General features: G+C 48.5%; 1 protein-coding gene across 1 annotated transcript in view; it reads right to left on the bottom strand.

Annotated features, from left to right (window-relative positions):
- Window positions 1-3,344: 3,344 nt before the first annotated feature.
- Window positions 3,345-20,321, bottom strand: part of LOC144180385 (lipid droplet-associated hydrolase-like) — a 44,139-nt gene continuing 27,162 nt past the window's right edge. The window contains exons 2-4 of the mRNA XM_077708746.1: window positions 8,924-9,064; window positions 4,662-4,816; window positions 3,345-3,949 (exon numbers count right to left, since the gene is read on the bottom strand). Coding sequence (XP_077564872.1) covers window positions 3,431-3,949; window positions 4,662-4,816; window positions 8,924-9,064 — 815 coding nt within the window. The 3' untranslated portion in view covers window positions 3,345-3,430. The remainder of the gene's footprint in view (window positions 3,950-4,661; window positions 4,817-8,923; window positions 9,065-20,321) is intronic.

Raw genomic sequence — 20,321 nt, forward strand, 5'->3', positions numbered from 1 at the left:
GGGGAAAAAAACAGCATAAGAGGTCAGCGGGAAAGAGAAGGGGGAGGCATTTACTTGGCAGTGGCGCCACATGACTATCGCCTTTCGTCGTAATTTGTAACGAAAGGAGCAGATACGCGGCCATTTTTTTCTTTGGTTGAAATTCTTACTTTTTCCTTGCACCGTTTACTTTGCATTTGGATTCAGAGTTTACATTAACGATTTTCTTTTCATTTTTTATGTACGGACTCTGCTAGCAGCATTCCCTCGTTTATCGTTTTTAACGTTTCTTGTTTTCTTCCTGCTGTACCTCTAATGTTTAATGTTCACCACTCATCATTGTGGTCACCCCCATCTGGCGTAGCAAACCTTGTCACTAGTAGGGTTGGCCTCACCAGTTCACAGTACAGGGCCTCTCTCTCTCTCTCTCTCTCTCTCTCTCTCTCTCTCTCTCTCTCTCTCTCTCTCTCTCTCTCTCTCTCTCTCTCTCTCTCGTTGGAGCGATGACACGCGATCACCATTCCCCTGCTGACCACGTAAGCGGCAGTATTGTTAGGTGACGGCATCGAAAGTGTAGGCACCAGTACGACTCACGCCATCAGTTGTATCAACAGCATCACGGCACCACTAAGTGACGCCGATTTAACCAGACTCTCTCCGGGAGTGAAGCGCAGCTTGAGGAGCGGTTTAGCGGAGGAAACAAAAAAACAACTAAACGAAGATTTCTAATCTCTTCTTCAATACTCTGTACAATTGCCGTCCTTGATTCATTTCCATGGCGTTGACTTCACGCCTACTGACAAGCGGCGAAAACGGTCATTGGACGATATCGTCTCTTTGGATGAGCGTGGCTTTAATCGTCTTTCCAACACGCAGTAGGTCACTCGGGCGGCGTTCGGATGTGGTCGAACGCACGAACAAGTGAAGCGGTCCATTTATCGTGCCTGATAAGCGAGCTAGCGCTACTGGCTATATAGCAGTCGTATACGTGAAGCGGCGGCGGCGCGGATAAGGAGAACGTGCGGACAAGTATATATGTGCAATCATAGTGGAGGACGCCGAGATCCCTCGCGGATGTGTAGGTGACCTAGAAAAAGCGCGCGCTTCGATAGAAAACTTCGCACCCTCCGAGCGTCGTTGTATTCAATGCCCTATAATAGCAGCATGGGACTAGACTGTGCACTAACAAAGCCAACGAAAATGGATAAACTTTTCCTTGGTTCCCTCCTGTCTGCTGCAAGTGTATAAACGGGCAGCGTGGCAGGGAAGCAACACGAAACAAAAATACATACAAAACTTGTGAGTATGCGCACTACGAAGTGTAAACTTGTAACTAATCAAAAGGTGCAATTGTGCCCGCGGTCAACAGCGTTCTTTACACGGGCTAATCCTTGCTTTGAATATCCGGTTATGAAAGGCTATTCGGTGAGTTTAACGTTAAAGAAGGGTTTGTTAATGAGATTGCCCGCATAACACTGTTAATATTACGAGCGATGGCATACGCAATTTCTTAAGACTTCATCAATTTAAATAAAAAGCAAAAATCCTATCGTTCCCTTTTTTTTTTTTGGGGGGGGGGGGGGGGGCGGTTTTGCGGGGAGTTGAGAAATGGCTGATAATTGGGCTGATAGCAGAGATCGAAACCACGCAAGCTTAATTGGTGCATCACTTGTGGCAGAAAAAAAAAATCATTAGCGGAAACCGTTCTTTGATGATAAGCAGAGTCAATAACCCTGTCCGGTGCCGCCCTCTCCTTTTTTGCTCGTTCACCACTGGTGATAACTGTAATTTTTGTACTTTATTACACCCGAAGAATACCCTGGTTACAAAACATAGTAGAATAGACTGATTATTAGTTAAAAGCTAACTTAGGGAGGGGGACTTCCCGGCTGGGAAAAAGGAGGTCGACTCGATGAAACTTTTCCGAGGTTCGTTACCGTGCATTCGGAATTTAGGCCGAGGTTGCCAAGTTCCGTCCAGCAGCTAAGAACACGGAAGCCGGATATACAACACACGCACAATGTAGGGCGGCGAAACTACATGGCAGCAGCAAAACCAATGCCCGATCTTGTTGCAATTCGCTTATCGTCAGCATTTTCATTATTGACACGTCCGAAATTCCGACGTTGTAAACATGCATAGGTCGCTTGGTAACAGCACGCAAAGACGATGAAAGACTGGGTACGAAGCATGATGCCCTGCGGCCTGTCGGTTGGTCTCTGTATGCAGTTCTTTCGCGCCGTTACCAACAAAGTTGTAACCAGCACTCATGGACGAATTGTGCTGGGGAAATCACCTGTGGTGGTATTCTCGTGTTTGTCCGTTTTGAAAACGTCCGTTTTGAGTCCGTTTTATTGTGACGTACTTCCTGTTGTAGGTGGGCTTTGGGTTGACTTTTCTGCAACTGTTCTTGTGGACAAATTTTATACGACTAAACCCATTTTAAGCTACCTTTTATGTGTTTATTGTTCCGCCAGCGAACCAACAACAAGGCCACTAAAAATCGTCTGCTCCAAATCGTCTGCTCCGAGAAGCCGCGGCTCATCAGAGCTCTTCGATGAGCTCTGGTGGCTAATAGCTCCGCAATGCTTGCGTGGCGTCACATCCGGGTGTTCGCTTTCAGCCAATCAGGGCTTGCTCAAAACGGACACTTTTGAAACGGACACAAAACGGACAAAACATGAGAATATCGCCCCTGTGTAGTCTTCACGTGTAAACGATACGTTCTATATAGGGCATTTGGCACGAAGAGTGTTGTAGTTTGACATCTACAATATTTTGAAGAAAGGACTACCTTGTACTGCACAAGCTGGTGTTTTCAAACCACACACCTTTCAGTCAGGACAAAAAAAGCACGGGACTAAGATATGTGTTAGGGCCTATCTCTCGTCCCGAAATTTTTTTGCGAGCAAAGTGCGTTTGTGGGGAACCCTCGCCTCGTCTTAATGCTCGTTGCATATCAGGTATAGCCAATCCCCTCGAAGCTTCTTCATAAACAGTTAAAACATTATTTCATGTGGTCAGTACGATCGGGAAGGAGTCATTCAAGCAGATTTCCTGCGTCAAGCTTTGGTTTCGCTCGACAGCTGAGTTCCTGCAGAGGATTGTTTCAGGCACAGTGACAGACACAGCGGAATGAATGACTTTCAGCAATGACTGTACGTGATATGCGCAGACTCTGGGAGGACAGCATTTGCACCTTCTGGGAAAATTTCGAAAGCGTGTGTGCACTCCGGAGGTGAAACATCGTTACTTACCGCACGAGAGAACAGGAAGAAGAACACGGTGCAAGCGCTAGACATCAACTCTACGGTCGCATCGTTGACAATCTCTGACAGCAATTGATTTCTAGCGCTTGTACCGTGTTCTTCTTCCTTCCTGTTCTCTCGTGCGCTACGTGTTTCACAGCCATAACCAACTAGCCCGAATCGGTGCTCCACTCCGGAGATTGCTAGCTGAACAGCGGCTCGATCCACTCGCGCACCATGGCCGCCACCTCGACGCTGCGGTCGAGCACGAACGCGTGTCGGAAGCCGCGCTCGCAGAGGCGTACGTCCGCGTTGGGAAACGTCCTGCGCAGGTCGTCGTAGTACTCGACGGGGCTCCAGTGGTCGTTGCGGCCATAGTACACGATCAGCTTGTCCGCGTGTCTTCCTATGGTGGCGTCATCGCGCTGGCGTATGCTCTGGATGATGTCGCGCGTGAACACGAAGCAGGCCATAAGGCAGTCGGGCCGGAAGTAGTTTGCGGCGCCCCTGAGCGACGTCTGGTGCGGGCTGGTGCACGCGGTGGTGAGGAAGACGTAGAGGCGCACGAGCAGGTTCTGCACGGAGCGCGGAAGCAGACGCAGGGTCGACAGAGTGGCCACGGTCACGGGCCGCAGGTACGTCACCAGAGGGTTGATGATGCTCACGCGCGGACACTGATCCAGGCTCTCGATGGCCGGGAACAGCAGGAACGCCTTGACCACCTGCAAACAGTCGTATACGCCTGATGTCACTTCCGCTCTCTCTAACGGAGCTTAGCCGTTTTCAGCTTGAGTAGCAGATCAGCCCTCTCAACGCCACTGACCAGCTCATCACAGGAAAAAAGTCCGCGTGTAATCTGTGGCAAGCGGTGTAGTTGGCGCGTCTGCGTGGTTTATCTTAGCTGCAACAAGCCGTTGCAGCTAAGCCATATACGGCAATACGGTATACCGTATACCGGTACAATACGGTATACTGTGTTCGCTCGCGTGCTATGCCATACAGAGCCACGTCTTCAAGCAAGACATGGCTCCACAGCCATTCCCTCCATTTAATCGACGTGTAACTGAGTTAAAATAAAGAAGGAACTTCTCCACAATACCGCCAACGGTACGAGATGATAACAAAAAAGTAAAATTTATATATGCCTCAGTCACGTCGGTCATCATCATCTCAAGCCATAGCTAGGGGCGTAGTGGTCGTCACCCCTCTGATACACGTCTAACACTTAGCGGAAGACAATTACAGGCAATTAAAAGTTGACAGACCGGATCGCAAGGAAATTATTTGAACTGAGAAGTGGCGGAGCTAAAAACTGCGGTGCGCACGGCGCCAGGTTCCGCCAAGAAGTGCGGCATGCGAGCCGGACGCGCATCCAGAATGACTCCTGAGGTGGGCAATGTTGCCGCGTCAAAACCGCAGCTGCTGGGTACTTACGTTGAGGTGCGGGGCCCTCTTGAGGATCTCGAGGACCATGTGGCAGCCCACGGAGTGGCCCACCAGGATGAGCGGCGCCTTCCCGGGAATGTACTGCTTCATGAAGGACAGCTTGTGCTCGATCTGGCCCTCGCACGAGTACAGCGTCGGGTGGTCTGCGCGCAGCACGGGTGGCGTACCCACGTGAACGCCCACCATCGCTAAACGCGGGCGCACAATGCGTGGTCAACGGCGAGGGCGAGCACAGTGCCGGTAAATACTCAGTTCGATCGATTAGCTTTGGTATATTCCGCATTATTATTTTCATAATAGAATTTAACGAATGTGTCGCTCAAAGCGAACATTGTTCGGTCGTAACTCACGGCATTTCCATCGTCATCATGATCAACTTTGCGGTCTGGCGCCGAATTCTCTAATACGACGGTTGTCATTTTCAAACGCCGCCGCATTGGCGTACAAATGCATGTATTCCTCGGTTCGGAAGTCCGGTGTAGGGGCTCCCTGAGGGCCACCTGGTATAGCTAGGGCACAAAACGACGCGCAAAACGACGCGCCGCTTTGGGTCCTGCCCCCGGTGGTCCCCAAAGAGACGCCCCATGTGATTTCTGCAACTTCACACCCCTCCACGGGACGACTCCCGAACCGAGGAATACATACATTCGCACGCCGATACCGCGTCGCTTTTCTGTAGAGCTGACGGGAACGAGCTGATGAGAAGCGCCGTACCTGGTCCCTTCTCCGACGCCCACTGGACCCTAGTTCCTCCCGAACCCAAACCCAATCACGACTCACTCAGCTTGTTTGTCCACAAATGTCCCGGCACCAACACCCGACTTCTAGATTATCTCCAAGCTACGTGCGTCACACAGGGCCCCACTTTTATCGCGCCCCCCTACTCTGGACTCCCCCCACACTGATTTAGATCGAGAAATCACACACACTGGGGTACGCGCGGCGCTCCTCAAGATCCGCACCAACACAGCTCCCGGCCCGGACGGCATAACCAACAAACTTCGACGAAACCTCGCTGATACCTCTATAGCCATTCTCATTAAATACTATAATCACTTCTGGATTACCGGCACCCTCCTTCCCGAATGGAAACATGCATGTTAAAATATCCTTCATTCCTAAACCTGGCACACCCCTCGGACTCGAACACCTCCGACCTATATCTCTCACTTCCTGCGCAGGGAAAGTCCATGAGTATATTATTCACGCCCGCCTTATTCAATACCTGGACGATACCAGCGCCTATTCCCCCGCCATTCTTGGCTTCCGCTCGCGGCTATCAATCCAAGACGTCCACCTGGAGCTCCTTCATGACGTCATTACCCCTCCCTCCCTAATGGACACGGCCGCCATACTAGCTCTTGATCTTTAAAAAGCTTTCGACCAAGCAATCATAAGCAACCTTGACATACTGAAAGTAGGCCACCGGACCTATAATTACATCCGTTCGCTTTTAACCAACCGTGCCGCAGAGCTTCATCTAGGAGATGTACCCTCCGCACCAATAAAAATGCCATCCATACGTAGCGTGACCAGACGTCCCGTTTTGGCCGAGACAGTCCCGTTTTTGAGGTCCGCTTCTGGCGTCCCGTCTTGTTGTCCCGATAAACAATAATGTCCCGTTTTTGCAAGGCTGCATAGTTTCGAAATTGGCGCCAAGCAAGTCGATCAAACCAAAAGTGTGCCGACAGTTACAATTTTTTTTCTTCAAATATGACCTCGAGTACTTTGAAATATTTACCAAGAGAGTACAATTTAGATCTATTCTTACCGACAAACGCTTTGAAGTTTCTTGCTGAAGACGACTTTGAAGAGGCGTTATTTCATCACTGGCCCATTGTCAAGCAAAACATTGAAATGAAACTAGAAGGTTAGAACTCTTCAGGTGTTTCTGTCTCTGAGAGATGGATGCACGTCTTTAGAGCGATGACAACAGAGGATGTACGCTGCGCTGAGGTTTCTCGCGTCGCGGAAATGGCCCTGTGCCTTTCTGGAACCATGGCTCTAGTGGAGCGCGTTTTTATTTTGTTTTTTATTTTTCATTGTTAACTCGGCGTGGACATCAACCTCCAACATTGCTTGCTATGTTACTTATGCGGCTGAACTTTCCGTACGTGTGAAGAATTTTGCAACTGAGTCTTGCAGGATAAAGTCAAAGTCTTGCTTAAAAAAATCAATCTTCGGCAAGATACAACAACGCGAAGGACGTCAAGCGGGACCTTCGAAATAAACGCTCGTAATTAAACTGAGTGGGATGATTTACTCGGTCTGAGTGAGTCTTTGTGCAACATGTAGCGTTTTCAATAAGAGCAGTTCTCGCGTTAAAAAACCTGTTGTCTTTTGTACCCCCCACCCCACCCCACCCCCCGCCCCCGCTGGGGTTGTCCCGTTTTCTACCTCCAGGAATATGGTCACCGTATCCATAGGAACCCCTCAGGGAGCGGTCTTGTCACTTTTGCTTTTCAACATAACCCTCATCTTACTTGAACAGCAGCTTTCTCAAATACCTTCGACACAGTTTGTACGCGGACCACATTACCCTTTGGACTTCTGGAGGAAGCGATGCCCAGACTGAAGAAACACTTGAAACCGGTGCAGACATGGCCCTCCCTCGCTGCCGCGACTCAAGCAGGGCTCACTTGTTCCACAGCAAAATCCGAGCTACTAATTCTCCACCCGCCTCGCGGTAAACCCCCGAGCCCTCCTACCAGCACTATAACTCTCGACAAGAGCAAAATTCGTAAGGTGCCCCGGATAAAGGTACTAGGGCTCTCAATGCAACAAAATCGCGCGAACTCCCAATACCTCACTCAACTAAACGCCCAAATTATTCAAACCATTCGCCTTCTCCGACGCATCGCCACCCGGCATTAGGGCCTCACACTTACGCTTCATTCAAGCTTTCATTATCAGTCGCCTCACCTTCTCCCTCCCGTACCTCAATCCCACCTGTGCAGAACTTGACAACGGAACCACCTGTTGCGTAAAGTCTACCGAAACGCCCTGCATATACCTCCCAGCACTCCCACTGCCAAACTAGAACAACTTGGTATCCACAATACAGCTAAGGAAATTATTGAGGCCTACTTAATGGATCAATATTCCTGTCTAGCATCATCCCCTGCGTGTCTAAGAATTATCCGCCGATTACACATACGCATCTCCATCTTTACTAATTCTGCCCACCCGATTCACCCTCCCATTCGAGACAAAATCCTAACCCGGCCGCTACCCCGCAACATGCACCCCACAAACCATGTAGGGAACAACGCGCACGTTACCTGGCAGAAAATACCCCATCAAATCGAGAGCCCACTATGTGGATGCCGCTAGCTACCGAAACCACACAGCCTATGCCTAGGCGGTCATCAACAGTGCTAACTCCTCCAACTCACATCTCTCACCACCCGCACCCACTTACCTACTGAGGCGGAAGAGACGGCAACAGCGCTAGCCCTTTCTCAGAGCCATACCGCAAAAGCCGTCTTGTCCGATTCTCAATCTGCCATACGGAACTTTTCCCGAGGGCAAATATCAGCCAAAGCTCTCGAAATTCTTCCGTGCAATCCCCCCAAAACGCCCTTGGAGGTCGTGTGGACACCTGCGCACACTGGCCTAGAGAGTAATGAAGTGGCCCACAGAGCAGCTCGAGATCTTACTGTGCGCCCGAGCAACCCCTTTCGTTACCTCTAACCACGGAGTGCAATCCACTCGAGATAGTTTTATTACGTTCGTGGCTATCACTGCGCACTACCGCCTCCTCTGCCAGAAATACCCCCCAGCGAACTCCTTACTTTCTACAACGGAAGAACGATTGTGGCGGCTCCTTCAAACTAATACCCTACCGTGTCGCACACACCTTCATTGTATATAGTACCCTGATCAGTACCCATCACCCCTATGCCCTCTTGGCGGAGATGTCGACACCATCTGCCACATTATGTGGGCGTGCCCCAAAACTCCTTGCCCCTAATCTCCTCTGTTGATCAATGGGAGGCGGCGTTGGGCGGCTCTAGCTGACCCCCGGGTCCAAAAAGCCCTGGTGGAACGTGCTCACCCAGTGGTCACCACCCGCCCCTAAATTGCAGACTGCAATAAAGTCTATTCCTCTTCCTCCTTACACATGCTTCCAGATTACTAAGCGGTTTCTGCTTTTGGATAAACACACTGTATAATCACGCGCCTAATAAAGTGCATCCCTGAGGAACTGGCGATTTCCGAAAGTGATATCGAGCCCCGAGAGCACCGACCTTCAACGTTGGGGATCTGCATGGGCTTGGGCGGAGCCACGTGACCGGCGTGCGAGACTCCCCAGACGGTGACTTTCCTCTTGAGGCCCTCGAAGATCTCGCGCATGAACTCCGTGTAGAACTCGATGGAGCCTGGGTTGCCTGCGTCGTATACAGAATGCGTTCGTGTAAGTCGTGGGTGCTTGCGAAGCAAGCGCTCGCCATAGTTGTGACACGAGTCACGAGGGTCACGAGATTAAACAGCTGCGGAAAGACTTCTACCACAATTAAGTGACAAGCATGTGTACACAGTAAGCAACAAAAGAAATAGGAATCAAAGAGTATAACCAACGTGACCCACTTGAGAATCCTCCGGACTCCATGAACCAGAACATTAGACTCTGTGTGTACAGGTCTTCAACGAATGATGCACTTTTAAATACGATGTGAAAGGCAGTAATTTGGGGGAAACATACCGCTTAGATCCCGACATTAAATAACAATCACGCGTATACGTGAGTCAGAGAAGTGCCGTGCATGACGCCGCATTGGACCTACGTTCTCAAGTCTGGAGCCTTTAGCTTCTTTCGATCCGCCGACAGTAATCGCGCCGAGTGCGTCAAGGAATCATGACTCGACACCACGGCCTTGACTTCTAATGCAACTCAAATGAATCAATTGAACGGCACTGTAAATGTCAAACTATCAAATTTTGTGCCTCGGGAACCTACACCTGCAACGCTTTTCTTTTTCTATCATCGGTAAATGTCAACTGCTTACTAAACACCAACGGTGCCAAAAACGCATTACATATTACGGGAAAATAGTTATTGGCGATTGAGTGGGTAAAGTTTAGCGAGTCGGTGACTGCCCTCAGCACAAACTAAAGCAAGGGCCGGTGCACGGAGGTGAAAGAAGACCGCTGTTTATGTACGATTTAGGGCAATAAACTTTAGTGGAAAGTAATGGGGGCGCAATTTTTTGTCTAGTGGACACGTCAGGAAGGCACCAGTAAGATTCTATTACTGTTATAGCAGCGCGGGAGTAACTTGGAGTCGTTCAACCGAGCCTGTACACAGCAATTGAACGCACGGTATATGCGAAGAAATAGTGGGGCTGTTAAACAGCAGGCGGATATTCACATTTTATTCTAACAAGTGTTTTAATCGAATAGTTAAGTAATAATAATGTGCATTATTATATTTATAGTTATTATAATTGAGGAGCGTCTCATGAGAATGGTGCAGAATGCGCGTTCGCGCACACGGCCTGTTGCACGCCTTTTTGTGTTGTTGTTGCTGTGCGTGCAAACAGCAAAGGTGTTTGAAAACCTTTGCTGTTTGTAATCACGCACAGTTTAAATTTCTTTGTTTTGTGTCTACGTAAGAATAACAATGGGAGTGCAGTCATCAGCGGCCGTCTATAGATCTCTGGTCGTATACACAAGCAGATTTGTAATGCATCAGGAGGGTCAACAACTCTGCGTACGACAACTCCGACGCGTTGAGGTGGAACCTGTTGTGACAGAGCCTCAGTGCCCTCCTGACGCTAAACGAACAGCCTGACGAACCGAGGATTTTCCTTCGCTTGAGGCATATGGTAAGGCCTAAATTACGCCTTAAAAATAAACGACTATCTCTAAAGTACGGATGTTAGCCCAACGCGCCGACACGAGGGTTATAACTCTCACAACGCCACGAGTGCCACAAGGCTTCACACAAGCACACACATCACGGCCTCCGTGATCAGCACCGTCGTCGCGCCTGTTGCTGATCGCGGAAGTCGGACACATACACACGCACAAACATCCGCGGCGCCCGGCGCTGACTCGGCTCCGGACGTCACGACGCAGCACACCGCCAGTGGTTGGCCGGCTCTTCGAGGAGAAGGGGGGGCAGCTTAAGCCAGCGCGCGCACACGCACGCACACACACAAGCGCACGCACGCGCGCGCACACACACGCACGCACGCAGCCACACACACACTCACACGCACGCGCACATGCAAGCGCAGCGCGTGCTGGCTTCACGTGTCCTCTTTCTTCGTTGAACTATCGTTCACTCGACTCTGCTCAGCGAGATCGCTTCACGGACGCTGCATCATAGTACAGCCGGTAAAACTTTACTTGTCTGCAGCACAGCTTCCGTACTTTCAGCCTTATCCTGCTTCGCCCCAGCGGGATTTGAAGAAAACTACTGCGGCGTTCTGAAGTAAGCCCACCCTTTTAGTCTCCAGCATGTTTGTAAAGAGTATACGTTTGGACAGTTTTCAGATGTAACTAGTTGAAATTGAAATCGCTGTTATAGACAAGCGTTTTACCTACTGTATATCTTAAGCCCGTTCTACATCGTGCGAATTTCGCCTGCGAATTCGCAGCTGCGGCGCCGCTCGTGCGCGGCAAAACGACCTATTCTCGTTGCTGTGGCAAATTGGCTTGAAACAGTCGAAAATCTCCTGTGAACGCCGCTTAGCATTTGGCAATTTGTCGCAACAGTGAAAATATAAAAAAAAAATCGATCGTTTTGCCGCACGAGCGGCGCCGCAGCTGCGAATTCGCACCATGTAGAACGGGCATTACACGTGTTATTACGGCTTGAGTCTTCTATGCTCACCCATAAAGCAAGCATGATAGGTGCGCCGAATTCGCTCATGCGGTCCGCCTACTTGTTACTTTTCCTTCCATGAGGTTTAGAGCTTCCTTCCAGAGCTTCCAAGGCAACCCTCGCAGGAAAGTTTTTTTTTTATTGCTGTACACCGTGCCGCCGTTTGCCGGCTGTTAACTGGTCGACGCTACGATCGCTTGTTTGGTACAAGACGAAATGTTCGAGCGTTTGTGTTTATGCAGCACTAAATTCACCGCTTATACTGGACAAAGATGATGGCACTGTGTGAAGCACGGGACACACAAAAAAATGCTGTGAATATCTCTGCGCCGTTTTCAAGTCTGGCCAGCGTGCGCCAACCAGTTAAAGTTAACGGGACTCTGAGACGTATTTGGAACAAAGAAACCGAGACAACCGCTTCTCGTCGCCGACCGAGTTCATTATATACATGCATACACGCATGTACAGATAGGGGCTACGATGCAGGCCCAAGAATAATCTCGACATCAGATTTGGGTTGCAGATGAAACAATGGGCCGGAAGAGAGAGCGCGTATTTGTTAGGCGCACGTCCCAGCACGGTTCCCACATGGCATTTCAAGGCCACCGACGATTTCAATCGCATCCGCCGTCATCACTGCAGGAAAGTCTCCCTCAAACAATGGATTCGCGCGTCGCATCTGAATTGTAAACCAATGTGCACAGGTAGCGTCACCGATGAGGCAATTCTGCGCAACGCCGTCGCAAAGCGCCGCGGTGATGTATTCCTACAGTCGGTCTCATCTGTTTTTACGCATAGCAGTACAAGTTGTACAGCATTATGCATATGCATCCCCACTGAAATATACGGAATTGTGGCAGTACGGAATTCATGCGGAATGTTAGGAACCCACGTGTAACTAATGCAGACAAAATTGTAACGGTTGAAACAGTAGTTGCGAGCAAGCTGTTTATTCACAAGGGGCGAACCTGTACGCTGCCCCACAAGGGTGCGACTAGCTCCGGCCGATCTCTCTCTCTCCTCTCTCTCTCTCTCTCTCTCTCTCTCTCTCTCTCTCTCCTCTCTCTCTCTCTCTCTCTCTCCTCTCTCTCTCTCTCCTCTCTCTCTCTCTCTCTCTCTCTCTTGTTCTTCTTCTTCTTCTTCTTCTTCTTCTTCTTCTTCTTCTTCTTCTTCTTCTTCTTCTTCTTCTTCTTCTTCTTCTTCTTCTTCTTCTTCTTCTCCTTCTTCTTCTTCGTCTTCTCTCTTTTCTTCCCACTGCTTGCCCTGCCCTGCTCACCTTCTTCGTCGTGAGCTTCTGCCATGCTTCAAGCTCCCGGGCATATAGCTTGCCTTTCCACTGCCTTAGCAGACAGGAGACATGTCGATCAAGCCAACGTCATACTCCGCATGGCTTACAAAGCAGCCCTCGGTTTCCCAAATTATTCGGCAAATGAAAAGGCGCATGCGCTTGGGTGTATCCAACACCCTCGAAGAAATCAGAGAGGCACTCCTCATCTCGCAAAAAACAACGCCTGCAAAAAAAACAAAAGCCGACAGGGCTATCCCAAGCGGCTCTGGGAATGCCTCACGGTCCTAAGAGGTGCACGAGCCCCTTTTCCCCAACCCGGACAAGAACCCTCTCTGGCGCGCGAAGCTCGAACACTGAGGCAAAATCCAGAGAAACACTTGCCCAATTCCCGACTATTTAAAATGTTCCCTCAAACGCATGCAATAAAATCGGAAACCCTTCCAACTTATTTCGTGCAACATGGGCTCTACCCTATTATCTGGCCTTCGATAAACACCACCACAAACATGTTCGAGCTATCGGAGGAAGCTCTGGCCAGCTCAGACTTGGGGGTTCAGAAGGACTTGATTCTTCGAGCCCGGAGAGGAGCAGAAGAGTCCGGGGCCCTGGAAGGATGCTACCACCCCTAGGACGATAGCGACACCTTTTTTTTCTTTCTAATAAACGTTTCTCTCTCTCTTCTGCCATGCACTATCCCCCGTTGTGTATGTGCTATAGCTGGTGCCTTCCAGGTGCTTGCCATCGAAAGTGGTGGTTAGGCTTATGTGGAACGCGGGTAAGTGGCAATATTTCCAAAAACAAAGGAATGAAATGATTTGTCAGAATAAAAATGTACGTTTGACACCGTTTTCCCGTTTCTGTCTTAATTAAAGCGCAAAGTACGGCACCATATGTTTTTCTTCGATTTTCCGTATACTCTGTATATACGAAACTCATGCGGAACTCATACGGATGATGATTTGGCATTTCTGGCGGTCATACAGAGATAAAAACCGCTGTAAAAATTGTTTAACGTAACACCGTACTTTATTATCATAAGTTGCGGACACGTATCCCTGTTTTTATTCCGGCGGTGTGTCAGCAAAGGTAAAAAAATTAGTATTCCCATCATTCCGTATATACGGAACGTTTCAGAAAGGTGTAACCACCCGCTCAAGAGAGAGAAATATATATAAATTAATCTACTATCCCTCTACTACAACCTTGCCCTGGATGTAAGACGTAGTCAAGAAGCCTCATAATGTGCCCCGTGTGCTTACCTTTTTTTATTTTTTTTGCAAGTCTCCTGGCAGGTATTGTTTTAAACTTCCATGGAAGGGACGCAGAATGTTGTTGCACGACAGTATGCTGATTCCCCGGAGGACGTGTGTGCCGTTATATTCTGCCATTATCTTTTTTTTTTGTTTTTTTCGTTGCAGCGGTTTCCGTTTTAGGTCTTAATATACGTATTACTGAAAAAATCCCAACTCACTAGTTAGCTGCTTCCCTTTCTTCCTTTTATCGGTACATAAGACCCTTGCGTTTTCGGTTTATGCTGTCTTCGTCCTTTGGCTTGCATTGAACAACGGGCAGTCTCTCACTGCACTGTCTTAGTGCCTACAAAAACCCATCGGTATATAACTTACAGTGCATTGATCTAACTGTTTTCGGTACTCACATTGACAGAAATGTTCGGCTTAAACTCTGGCTTTCGGTTTAAAAACTAACTGGGGAACCTAGCTTGTAGCAGTCCCATTCACTCACGTTTAGTTTTTTATGTCTTGGTAGCCAACCATACGATATCGTTCTGCCGTGCGTGTTACACTTTTGTTTTGTATATAAGCACTTGTATAATGGGTCGGCAATGTGACGATTACGCGTACGTGTATCCGCTGTGGTTCTTTTCGGCACTTTGTCGTGTTTTTTGAATAAATTCTAATGCTATCTAAACACACGTGCAAACTGTATAATGAGTGCAAAACCTGTTAACCAGATGGAAGCCGGCCCCTCGGCTGAAGCACTGTTAAAACGTTCCTCTTTCACGTGCGTCGAACATATTTCCAACAGGGGCTCAAGAATACTCCTTTTAGAATACTACTCTGCCATGGCCGCCGGGAAGACCATGCCGAAAAGATCGCCTCCAAGTGCCCCAAAACCGTTGACTCGGCCGTAATCCTAAGGGGATTGGGAGACGAAATTCCTTCAGCGATACTTAGATCCCCTTCAGGCTGACCTCCAGCACTCGTTGCACGGTCAAGTGCTCTTTCCGAGAATATACTGTTTACTTGACTGTGTGCCTTCTATATGTCGAAAACCTTGTCCTTCACGCAGGAATAAACGACCTCGCACCAGGCTCCGAGAAACTCTTGACATCAAACTCTTGGCAGCTACCGCGCGCTTCTCGAGCAAATCGCGGATGAGCCGCCACATATCAAGGGAATCTGCCTAAGTCTCATTTTAGCTATATCTGGAAATTAACCGCGCCGCCCATCATCAGCACTAAAAATAAAAAGGGCTCAAAAATTTCGAAATACGGGGGCGGGGAAAGAGAACAAGTGTACAAAAAATTAAAGCCGTTCCACTCAACGTGAAAGCTGTCGGAAGTGAAGAGCTGTGATTCGTCATAATGGGCTGTAGCGCCATTATTTGCTCACTAGCTGCTACCACCCAATGCAAATTAAATTTCCCGCCTCCGCAGTGCTCGCGCGCCCCCCTGCCGGAAACTGCGCCAGCGGGAGTTCTGTTCTTTTTGTGCTTGCTTTTCACCCCGCACGTGCCGGCGTTTGCACTGCCACTTTTTTTCGCTTGCTATCGTAAAAACCAACTCAAATAGCGTTCCTAACTAAATGAACGCGGGCGCTGCCGGTTAATTACATATATTTTGCCTCAAATGTACCTGCAGTTTTCTTTGCGCTAAATAACGGGGAGATGTATGACAAGCGCCAGCGGTTATAAACCGCTTGACTTTCGAAGCCTCTGGGTTACGCCGCGACGACAGCTGCTACGACGGAGCGCCGACTCTACTTGGGTCCAGCGAGACCATGTTACATGCAGACTGATTGGATAATTTTCTGTTCTTAGGGCAGCGCTGTTATCACTAGTCGCTGCGCCCTGATATGTGGGTTATAATAAATTCTCTTTAACCTAGCGAGCTGCAAGGCGCGGCCCTAAAGCGCTCTGCACTTAAAACACAGCTCTCTCGGACGTCAGTAAGCCACCCGTCCCAACATCCTTGGGTCGTAGAAAGAGTGAGAATGAGTTTAGGCAGGAACCCGTTGACATCGACTCAGAACCGCTAGTTGAAATGAAAATGCGATGAAAACATCTCGGCTAAGGAATGCACGAAGGAAGGAAGTAGAAGGAAGGCAGGAAAGTTAAACTGGCTAGAGCCTAGTTTGCTATCCTGCGCGTGGGAATTGGAAAGTGGGCGAAAAGAGAAAGCAAAGAAAGGATAAAAGTTGCGGCAGGCAGATACGCCCAGCGCTAGAGCACTAAACGTTCAGGTTCACAGATTGTCACTGGAGTCTTTCATTCTGCACCCTGGTGTTTAAGTTTTTAGATGCAAAGCATCTCTTGCTCTCGGCTCCGTCATCCGTCGTCCGTCCATCCACCGGCCCAGGAAGACACCGGCAACTCTGCCGCTCCAGCATCTCATGGTCAGGGCTATGTCCCCCCCTTGTTGTGGCGCAGTCCACACCCCCACTGCGCATGCTCGGCTCATCTAGGGCCGGCCCAGGAAGACACCGGTAACACTGTCGCTCCAGGAGCCATTAAAGGGTAAGACACCACCGGGCGTTCAGAAAGCCGAGCATGCGCAGTGGGGTGTAGACGGTGCAACAACGACAAGGGATGGACATAGCCCCGTCGCATCTAATAAAATTACACCATCTTCCCGTAGGGGAACCCTGAGTAGTATGCGAAACAGCCATGGGCTCAACGCAATTTCCCATTTCGTAGTTCCGGTAAGTGAAAAGTGTGGTAGTTACCATAACGGTAGCTACGTACCTCAACCTAACGGAAACGACGAACTGAAAACTAATGGGCACTTGAATGGACCCCATGGCTGCTTTGCATACTACTCAGGGTTCCCCTACGGGAAGATGGTGTAATTTTTGTCACTCGCAGGAAGCGTGTGAGCTCCTTATAATCGCCTTGTGAGCTGATGACACAGAAGGCCACTGACATAGAATCTTCTCCTTCGAAAAAAACAGCTCGGTTAAGATCTGCAGAACTGGAGGCGTAGCCACAGATGGGTTTAACGGGTTACGAAATTCTTTTTAGACGCGAAAAGGCGGCCGAAAATTAAGTTATCTGCAATCTCCCGAACTCCTTCTCGAGTGTATGCAGAATATATATGTATGCACATTCAACAAGCTTTGTATACCCTCAGTGTTCCTTTGAAGACTTCCTATTACATTCAGTTATATCTGCATAATCGATATTGTCTATCAGCATTATGGTCATTACGCTAGCTTCGAACATGCCACCTAAATTTAAGTTCATGCTACACTAATCTTCGTGCACTATCCCGCAAGAAGGGTGTACAAAGCAACGTGCACCGTGCGTGGCTGCTAAAGATTCGGCAGAAAGCACGTACAATATGAACTGTTCACGGCACTGACACAAGAATTGTGGTAGTTTGGACAAAAATTCCAAGTACAGAGCAGTCACGCTATATAGACACGATATATTTCAATTCCAGCAATGACCTTCCACGCGTGGTAGGCGGCCGCAATGGAGCCGCTTTAGACAGGGGCTGCAGCGTCGGAAGTACAAGAATCTGGCGGTCGTGACCCGACAATGAGCGCTTTGTAAAGCTGTAGACGCCAGTTGGCGAGCCCCCGTGGGCAGCGCAGCCCTTTTCAAAACGCTCGTCTGTTAAACTGATATACACGACGCCCGGGTCACGACCAAAGGCCCCTTCCGTTGAAACTTACGTTTGATGACCTTATACACGCGGGGCAATATGTCCTGCGTACATGGACGGGGTCATATTTTGTTGTTTATTCTCTGACATGAACTCGGCTCCTTGCAAGTTTATCGTTCGTTCTACATGTCCGCGTTACGATCCCAAATAACGGGATAAAAGAATCCACTTGTCGACTCTGACTCCCGTTTCCATTCGGGTTGATGTAGCGTAGCGAGCAGAGATGAAACGGTACTTATGAATACAACTTGAGCTCTGCCACATGTTGCGAAATTGTTTATATAGCCCGTTTGCTCGGTTCAGCGACCTCCGCATATACAAAGTTGGCGCAAGCACTAGACGAAGCCATTCAGATTAATGTATATATGTATGTATATATGTATATATATATATATATATATATATATATCTATCTATATATATATATATATATATATATATATATATATATATATATATATATATATATATATATATATATATATATATATATATATATATATATATATATATATATATATATATATATATATATATATATATATATATATATATATATATATATATATATTTATATTTATATTGTGAGTTAGACGTTCGTTGAAAAGAGACGGAAACGAAAGCGCCAGCACTCAAGCAGTCGAAAAGGGCATGGGAGGAGCGGTAGTTCATTCATCATGTTCTCGCGCGGAAAATAGAACATCTGAAACGTTCGAAAGAAAGTGTAGAAAAGCATTCTCCCTAGGGTGGACCCGAACCCACGACCTTCGAATTACGCTTCCTATGCCTTACCCACTCGCCTATTGGGAAGGCGGCATTTCCCTCCACTCTCTGGTGTATTTATGGGAGCACAAGTACTACATCCTTGCAACAGGGGTACCACCAACGCTTGGGAGTGCTGGCCAGAGCCGCTTCGACAACTCGCAGTGGAAGAGACCGTCTTTTTAAGCCCCAAGCCGTGACTCGGCGTACGCGACCTGTCGTGAGCAGTAGACTAGCTGGTAAGCTTCTTACGCTGTTTTGATGTTAAAGCTCACGCTCATATAGGCGCATATGGTAGCCAACAAGTTTGTGGGTAAGCCTGCAGGGTGGAGTGGAGTAAGTTTCTCCGAAGGAAAATTTGACCGTGCAACCGTCAAGGTCAACAACGCCCCCTTACCTCAAGGGCAACAATGAGACAATGAAAGTTGGTTCTGCTGCCGATGTCTGCGATGCATATACCGCTCTCATTTGCAGATGAAAATCTTTTTTATGGGCGATTCAAGACGGCGTGGTAACAAATTAACCGAGCATGAATACTAGCGTCATTAATTTTAATGAGATTTGAGAAGTTTGTCTTCTCATAGCTGTCGTACGTGTGCTCAAGTTGCAGCTGATACCCGCCTTCCGCATTATACAAGATACTTAATGAATCCACTAGAAGGGCGCGCAAGACACACTGGTGATGCAAGCGGTCGTGAAGAACGCTTATTAAGCCCGCGATGGCACTCGGCTCGGGTGCCACTAATTGTGCCTCCTATTTAAACGCCATGTGCTCCACTGAACAAAGGGGTGTGTGTCGCAATAACCACTCAGCGTTGGTTCGTATATCGTCGTGTCCGGGCTTCGGACAGTCCTGTACATCTGCACTGGCGGCGTGAGAGAAGGCGCAGGGTTTGTTCTTACAGAAACTGTAGACTACTAGAAACAAACGGGGCGGACTCTCTCTACTTGCTAACTCTGTGCCAAGAGGTCAGCGAGCTATGGGCTATATTCACTGGCGAGGCACGCATGCAGGCAACCATGTGAATTCGCCGTCACTGGTTATGTCGGGCTCCGCTGGATGGCGGTACTCGTCCGTGCCAAGCACATGATGTGTGTTGAACGCCCCAAACTCTACCCCACTGAGCACAAAGTAATGCCTCGACTCCAATGTCAGTGCGATTAATAACATCGCTGTTGACACCACCGTTGAGAATCGGGTTGAAACGAAGCAGACGAAGCACGCACGTGTTTTTTTTCCCTTTTCTGTGGCGTGCGGACGCAGTGCCACAAGCCGCGCGATGTCCGTGGCACTTCGGCTATGTCCGTGGCCGTTCCCAGTGTTGACAAACGAAGAAATGGACAGCTAAACTTATCAGTGAATATCATCTATAGTTTTGTCTTACGGAACACATGAAGCGATTACGGAACACATGAAGCGATATTGGGCGGATACTTATAGAAGGAGGATAAGAATTCAAATTGTCTCAAACTCTGCCATCTTTGCGGACTTCAAAAACGTGGCCTTTGTTATGGTGATACTGCAGAACAAAGGCCGCCGGAACAAAGGCCGTCTGCATGCGGTACGCGCAGGACCTCGAAGCGTAACTCTGTGCTTTTGTGGAAAAATTCATCATGAAGGACTGCAGGAAGCAAGGCGAGAGAGCTGAAAATTACAAAAAAAAAATATATCTCGCGTGTAATATTGATGTTCATTATCTTCCTGATGAAAGTGAAACAAAACGCAACATGCCGTTTCCTGTATGCGACAGTACCAAAAGAAACGGCTCATCGCATTTTGGAATATAAAACGCAATAATCACCGGCTACACAAATTGCGTTCGGAGGTGGTTGCATGCGGCGATTTCACGCTTGTACGCT

This window comes from Haemaphysalis longicornis, unplaced genomic scaffold, assembly GCF_048455015.1.
Source record: "Haemaphysalis longicornis isolate Haplotype H1 unplaced genomic scaffold, Haemaphysalis longicornis Haplotype H1 scaffold_4, whole genome shotgun sequence".
NCBI classification, from domain to species: domain Eukaryota; kingdom Metazoa; phylum Arthropoda; class Arachnida; order Ixodida; family Ixodidae; genus Haemaphysalis; species Haemaphysalis longicornis.